Source organism: Nyctibius grandis, chromosome 2 (assembly GCF_013368605.1).
Source record: "Nyctibius grandis isolate bNycGra1 chromosome 2, bNycGra1.pri, whole genome shotgun sequence".
NCBI classification, from domain to species: Eukaryota; Metazoa; Chordata; class Aves; order Nyctibiiformes; family Nyctibiidae; genus Nyctibius; species Nyctibius grandis.
This window is the reverse complement of record NC_090659.1, coordinates 79,990,956-79,998,686: the sequence shown is the minus strand read 5'-3', so window position 1 is coordinate 79,998,686 and position 7,731 is coordinate 79,990,956. Positions and strand designations below refer to the sequence as shown.

The 7,731-nt window shown below is 39.8% G+C and overlaps 1 protein-coding gene across 5 annotated transcripts in view; it reads right to left on the bottom strand.

The window, feature by feature from the left end:
- Positions 1-2,894: 2,894 nt before the first annotated feature.
- KLF12 (KLF transcription factor 12) overlaps positions 2,895-7,731 on the bottom strand; it is a 256,263-nt gene continuing 251,426 nt past the window's right edge. For all 5 annotated transcript variants that reach the window (XM_068395214.1, XM_068395213.1, XM_068395217.1 and 2 more), the window contains one exon: positions 2,895-7,327. In XM_068395214.1, the coding sequence (XP_068251315.1) occupies positions 7,146-7,327 (182 nt within the window). In that variant the 3' untranslated portion in view covers positions 2,895-7,145. The remainder of the gene's footprint in view (positions 7,328-7,731) is intronic.

Here is a 7,731-nt window from a genome sequence, read left to right as displayed (position 1 = left end):
TTTCAGAATGCAGGAAAAAAAGCCTGGCTGATTTTGGGATGGTGAAGACAAGGTGCCCTTTCCTATGCAAGAACTAACACACATAGGGCTGGAGTCGGCCAAACCTCCCAACACTGCAAGTTTCTAAGGGTGCCTCCTTGTAGTGATGCTGCTCCAGAAAAAAGAACCAAAACCTCCTCTCCAACAATGGCTCAGGCACGAGGTAAGAAACTAATGTTTCCTTTGTCCTTCTGATGACACATTCCCTGGTGCCCTCCTAAAATCTCCAGCATGAACTGTGTTCTTTTATGTGCTTAGTATCTGGAGATTAAGCTCAGGATGACAGAGTAAGTATATGCATGTTCTGATGGGATTATTTCCACCGGTGGCTTAACACTTAAAAACAAAATTGTTACTAAACTAGTGGTCTTGTTGCATGATTAACCAACATGCATAAACGTCTAGTTTTCACATGTGGGCCCATGTGCTTTTTTTTTTTTTTTGCACCTGCACTTTCTTCTGTATATGAGCATCTTTGTGCACAACCAATCCAGCCTCAGTGAGTAACAACTGAACACCCATACTCCCACTCCATCAGCAATCCACCGATGGCAGCAAAAGTCTAGGCAAAATCTGGAATTTTTCAAATACAAAATTTTGTCTGGATAAATGATGGATACACATTCGAGGATGGAAAGCAACTTTCCTTGGCAAAGGTATTACAACAACCAGTTACATTTTTATCTCCAGTAAATTCATTTTTAGAATCAGAAGCAGCATGAGGGTGGGCATTACACTGCTATTTTAAGAACTGATTAGCAGTAGTTAATTTTTTTTTTTTACAGAAACCTACCCGATTTAAAAAAAATGAGAAAAAAAAGAGTGGAAGAGTCACAGCTGGCCATTTCCTTGTAAGATCAGTTAGTCTATTGATGCAAATGTTTAGGCCACTCAATATAAAAAATCTCCTTACTCCATTTTAGGAATAGTGGTTTCTTGTTTGCTATTCAAATAGTCTATAGACTGACAGTCCCGAATTTTTCACTCGTGTCCCCAAAATAAAGAAAAGTAAGTGAGTGATATATTTTGTCCACTCCTGAAGTCAACCCGTTCTAAGATTATATTAAATACTACGAGCATTACATGAAGAATAGAAAGGAGACATAAGGTGAACTCTGGGTTTCCAGAGCTCGACGCAGAGGATTTTTCAAGAGAATCCCTATTCTACAATATACCCTAAAAAAGCTCCACTGGGCTTATTGCTGGTTTTTGGATTATTTCGCTAGAGAATACCCTGGATACATGGGCACATCAGACACAAATTAGGGAGAAATCTCCTAAAACACTGCTTGACAATGACTTCCATTCACACCTACTGAGAATCGATACGGATATGAGTCATTTGTAAACTAAGATTCATTTTCTTCTTACAAGTATATGACAGACGTTATCTGAGAAAATAACTAAAACTTCTAACACAATATCTCAACACGTGAAAATACAAATGGCACTTTGTGTTTGTTTCTATGCTGCATCATTGTTCTCAGAGTAAAATTTCATTTTCACCTTATTGTTAACAGAATCCTGTAAATTATTGCTGTGTAAAAGTATAGGAACATCCCATCAGTTCTAATTACAGGCACTTTCAGTTTCTGTTTCATCTTTTAAAATAGACTTTAGGCTATCTTGCTGAACCATATGTGCATTTTAAATGTCACAGCTGTCCTGCTACAATTGATTTTGTTGACATGCGACTGCACCTAGAAGACTGAACTCCCATGGAATGAGCAAAGAGCAGCTGCCTATTTCAGCTCTTCAACCTTTATTCAAGATGCATTGTAGTCAGGGAAATACAAGAAGAAATAAAATCAAATGAGTTTGCTGTTACTGTATCTGCACTTCACAGTAAAATGCCAGAAGGAAAAAAACAAACACAAAAACCCCAAAACCTTTCATATGTTTTTCATTTTGATTAAGTGTTTTTTTCCTTTATTCAGTCAAAGACATTCTGAGTGTTGACTTACTCGACACTGAAGGACTCAGTATGCCTTTGCTGTATCGCACACCATCTGCGAAACAGCGAAGTGGCCACTCCATTTTGCAGAGAAAACATGCTCTGACAAAACAGAAAAATTTACTTCTTTCTTATATTTTGTGTTTAAGCTTTGCAAGGCATTATCTTATCAGTTTTCCTGACGAAAACTAAAGGATTTTTAAAAATGTACCTCATTTAACCTATATACACCCCATGTAAAATTGTGAGTTTGAAAATACTTTTCCACTATCATCACATATATTACAGAATATTTAAACTGTTACAAGTATAGTAAAATACTTTCAACGTATTTTGATTTCTAAAGATGCAGTATCCTTATAGTTAGATTTTTGTACTAAAACCTGATGTACTACAGAAATTGATCAGAATTTAAGCCTTTTCAAGGTACCAATGGGCATGACTGCATAAGCATACATTATACAGCAACTGTTACGCTATAGCGGAACTGTGAAAATATAACAATCTTTAAATTTCTTTGTGCACTTCTCCAGTTATAAATCATAGGCAAAGGCATAATACAATAACATGAGCTGGTTTCTTAAGAAGGTAGTATTTTTTTTTACAGTATTTATTTCCAATTCTTCCTTTTCTGATTTTTTTTCTTAGATAAACTTGTTTATTACCTGCACATGGGTGGAGGCATGTGGAAGTGCTGGGGTTTATATGCACAGGTGTATGGATGAGCATGCAGGAGCAGAGTGGATTTACTGAACGATCTTAAGGCTTGTCTGCTGTGGAAGATGCAATTTCACACACTGACCTTTCCAAACCAAAGTTCAAACTAAAAAATAAATGGGATATTAATAGTGAGACTTACTCTGATGTTGAGGTACCTACCTTCAATAAAGGAGAAAAGAGATTTTTTTCCATTAAACAGCATTTATTATCAGAAGATAAATTTATAAATGGCAACTAGAATACATTTTCAATGTGGCTAATGGAAAACGAGACTTATGATCACCGTTATTCCCATTATTAAAGGGGAGAAAGGTTGTCCAGCTATTTGTCCATGCTCTGCACTGTGAGTTTACCCCAAACATCAACATCACTGATGTAATTTTCAACACTGTTAATTTTGTTATACATTACTCCAGCAAATAATCATATATACAAGTCAGTCTAAATCTATTTAATTAATTGTGTAAGCATGATAGAGAATAAGGAATACTGCATCTTCACCCCCAAGTATAAACTGCTGTTGCAATGAGCCAATTTTACAGTGCTGAATAAAACAGGTGCTCAAAAAATAATGACAATTTAAAATTTAAAAAGTTCTGTATCAAAGCTGCTTCCTTATTAAGTTTTCCTATAATGCTGGCTACTGAGATTTCCTGACAAATCCATTAAATCCTTTTGAAAACATACAAAATCTGACACTTTGTGGCATAGTTTTTCCCTTGTAAGCTGTAATGGGCACGGTGGATATCGCCCATCCTTTACTCAAAAGCATAAATCTCTGTCTTTCTGAAAGGACACCGTATATTTGTCTCGGTCCCAACTGCTCAATTAAAATGGACCTACTGTGTTGTGTTAAGACGAGATCTGGTATTTCTGCATGCTACATATGATGTAAGCCTTCACCACGGTTATGAAATGTCATGGACCTGCAGTGGGATACCAGGATTTCTGAGGAAACTACCTTGGAGCAATTGCCCTTGGTCTTTGCACAAGCAGTGAAGTTTGGCAGGTCTGACCTGCAGCCACTGAGGGAAGGACACCCTGAGAATCTGGGGACATCAGCTCCACATCCAAACACCCCCTTCCCACAGAGTACACTTCTCTTAAAATACTACTGAAGGGGAAAACAAACCAGAAAACAACCTCACAGAGTATTTGGGGTCAAAGCCTGTGGATGCTGGTACGAGTAAGAAACTTGCCAAGAACCATACTGGGTACTTTAAACCCAGTGGTGGACTATTGCTGGTTGTGTAAGTTGTCTAGAGGTAACAGCAGCACGAAAAGCCCTTACACGTGTGCTGGAAAGGTTGAGGATGTATTTCCTGCCTGTGAAATAAGAAAATATAGTGTACGCTCCTTTGCCTTTTGGCTTTATTCTGTTGCCATTGACATGCTCTGTGCCTGTGTCCCTTGGCGTGAGTGCTGCTTTAACCTTGTATCACAAGGGGTTCCTTGAATAAAACCAGACCCTCTTTCTGTTGCAGTGTTTCCTATGCATAAAGTAATGGGCAACCAGATGAAAGACAAGGGATTCACACTGACCAACCTTAGCCTTGGGAGACGAGCCTTCCCAGGGTCTGTGACACATATGCTCCTCCTTGGGGCAGTTCAGAGCTGGATGCTGAAATTTAAGGCCTCTCAATTTCTCTTGAAGGAGTTTTTCTCTCTTCATGGACTACAGGGGAAGCCTAAAGAGGACACTGGTCTCTCCCAGTTATACCCTACCTTTGTGAATAACACATCAGAGACAATCTCTCTCGCTGCTCCTCTTGTACACTAACAGAATGGCCTTAAGAGTTTCTGGTCAAATAAACTTAATTTTCTATGGGAGAAAAAAATCACAGATTCTGAAAGGAATTTGGTATGCCATCGGTTCTTCAACTGAATTACTGCTATTCAAGTAATTAGTTGGTAAAATGTTCTTGGGCAGGGAAATAATCTTATCAATTAACTTCTACCTGACCTGACTTCTTTCCCCAAACGCTGAGAATGACAGATACATTTAAGGGGAGGATATTGAAGCACATAAAAGACAGACCTCAGACGTAATCCATGAACCATCTCACGCACAACACTGACAACCAGTTTTTTAAACCAACAGCAGTAACGCTGCTGGTAAATACCCAGTTCTGCTGCCCTCCAATGCCTCGTGGCCTATCCAGAAGCCCTGATCCGTCACAGCCTTTTCACGCTTTGGACGGACACTTAGTGCTGCTGCTTCATTCCTGATTTCGAGTCGGATACCAAAACGTTGCCAAATTTGGTGGAAGTTGATTACCAACAGGGTCAATGGGAATTGCTAGAGGCATTTTTCCCACAATGGCTGCGAATAATTTGTCTTGGGTTTCTCTGCTGACCACTTGGCAGAGGGGAGCCTGAGCTTTAGCACTATTAAAGTTCTTCTTTCAGAGAGCTCATAAACTATCTGGTACTGGGGAATATTAAGGATGTATTTAAAGACACTCAAACTCTGGGGCCTGTGAATGCTGTTATAAAGTATTATCCCAGTCATATTAATCCTCAATTAACTGTAACTGCTTTCAGTAACTGTATGGGTACTCTTGTGCTCAATTTCAGAATCCCCCCAACATTACTACGGTTACTTCAGGAATCACAAATTAATTCAGACTGGTCAAACATTTAAAAATGAACAAGTGGCATCACAAGTTTAATCTGTGCAATTCCTGGAACCGAATATTCATAATTAAATGCATTGCAAAAGACCTTTATGTATACATCTTTCATCTCTAAGCTATAAAAATCTCAACACTTAAAAAATCTTGCCAAGTCTCCCCTTTGTTAAATTTAGCTGAATACGCAGATCCTTGTGAGGAAAGAAAACAGAAAAACACTATTCTGTTTGCATGAACAACTGATGACTAAGAGTTTCTCTCTTTCCTACATAATTCAATTAATACAAATTGGTTCACAATTATAGGGCTGTATGGGAATGATCAAGAATTTCCTTTTATTTAATCTGAAAAGGCTTGGATTGAAAATCCCAGCAGAGGCAGCCACTGGTACCCATATAAAGGGTCATTTATATCATACAAGACAGCTGGCAAAATCTTGTTATTCCCTTACTCCCAGGGAGAAATCTAATGTCTTGCAGAGCACCACTGCAGAAACATTTCTCCTTCCTACTCATGGTTCATCCACTGACTCCTCAACAATCAGCTCTTTCCTTTATCTTTCTTGCTTTCCAGACACAAGTATTATGTTGAGGGAAACGAAAGTACTTAATTGTGGTACCTAGCAGGTCAATGAAACCACCAAAAAGATTAACTTAAATGATCTTACGTGCTGTTTCTGCATAACCCCCCTTCTGTTGGTGTGGAATAAATTACTGTCTTGAGAGCCGTTTTACTCATTATTGCTTTTTCTCTGCAAAAGATGCAGCCATTTCTTCTCTTGTTTTGTTGGTATATTCCATTCCATTTCCTGAATGGCTACACCACTAACCTTGGTACCAGCGAGTATAAGATCTGACTATTTCCTTGTGTTCAAATAATGGTCATGGGGAAGAGGATACCTGCATGAAAGAAAACTGCACGTTGAGAATGGGGTAGTAGTTTTCAGATGGGCTTTTCCTATACAAATCAGAAAATGGTTCTAAGCAAGTCCATGGTAAAATACAGATACTTAATATTGTACTTTCAGCAGAAATGCCGCTGCCCCTTGTTTATTTTACAGACTCCAACAACAACAAAAGAAAAGAAAGGAAAAAAAAAAAGGATAAAAGAAAAAGGTTAAATGGCTGGTGTCCTCTAGGGCATAATGACAAATTGTGGTACAATACTAAAATGCCACCATTGTTATTGCAAAAGTCTGCTCAAGCGACCCTTCAGCTCTGACAGCAGGACCTCTCCAGCAGATTCTTCTTGCCTATTCACACGCAGCTTGTCTGTAGCGCAGCTCGGGCGTAATGCTGACACCGGCCAGATGGTATTCAAAACAAGGGGAAAAGATGGGATAATAAAGGTCTAGCGATCTTGCTCTCATCACCATCATCATCATCATCCTCGAATTGTGGTATCTAATCCTCCAATCAGCAGTGATTTTTCAGGAACAAAATGTCCAACAGCTGAGAAAACATACAAGCTATAAACATTTCTTGTCAAAGGACGCAGCATGTAAAATAATGCCCATTCCTGTAGCATTTCGGCTGCTATTTCCCAGGTGATTGTGATGACACTTTCAGGGGGTAGCCATGCTGAGGGGCAGACGGGGTTAACTTCAGATGGCGAGGAGAAGAGTGGCACTTCTTTTCCTGCTTTTTTTTTTAAAAAAATTTCTGTTATTATTTTTTTGTTACGGACATCAGGGAAAGCCCTGCCTGCTAACACTGTAGAGGGGGATTCAGCCCTGCTGAATTCACTCCGGGTAGTTAAGAGACCCAGCTCTTAAACTCGGCTGGAACAGGTAGCGTTTCTCAAACCAGCATGTGCCTGCGGCGGTGGAGCGCCAAGTGATCTGAGCGGGAAAAGCTGCGGTCACAGTCTGCACACTTGAATGGCTTCACTCCCGTGTGCTTGCGGTAATGCCTCGTCAGTTCGTCGGAGCGAGCAAACTTCCAGGTGCAGCCTTCCCAGGTACATTTGTAGGGTTTTTCTCCTGGGAGAGACAAAAGAAAGAGGGGAAGGGGGTTGAAAAACAGGTGGTGACTTTTCCCTTGTTGCTCTTAATCCCCGCAGCCCCCTGCGCACGCTTCCCATGAACACCCCCTGCCTACGGGTTGCTTTAGGCCAAATTACACAATTACAAGGTACTGAATCTGCTGAATATAAGGAAAGGGCCTTGAGATTTATCATTCCTGTGGCATACACGTGACTAAGAAAATCAACAGGATTAAGGCAACAATACAGATCCTACCTTGCAGGGGTGATGCGGGGATTAACATCAGGACAAAGGGTTGTGTAATTATCCTCATGATTACCATACGAGTTTGCTACCCTCATCTCCTCAGGCTACACTTTCTCCCAAAATGGCCAGATTACTCGATATTTCAGCAATTTATC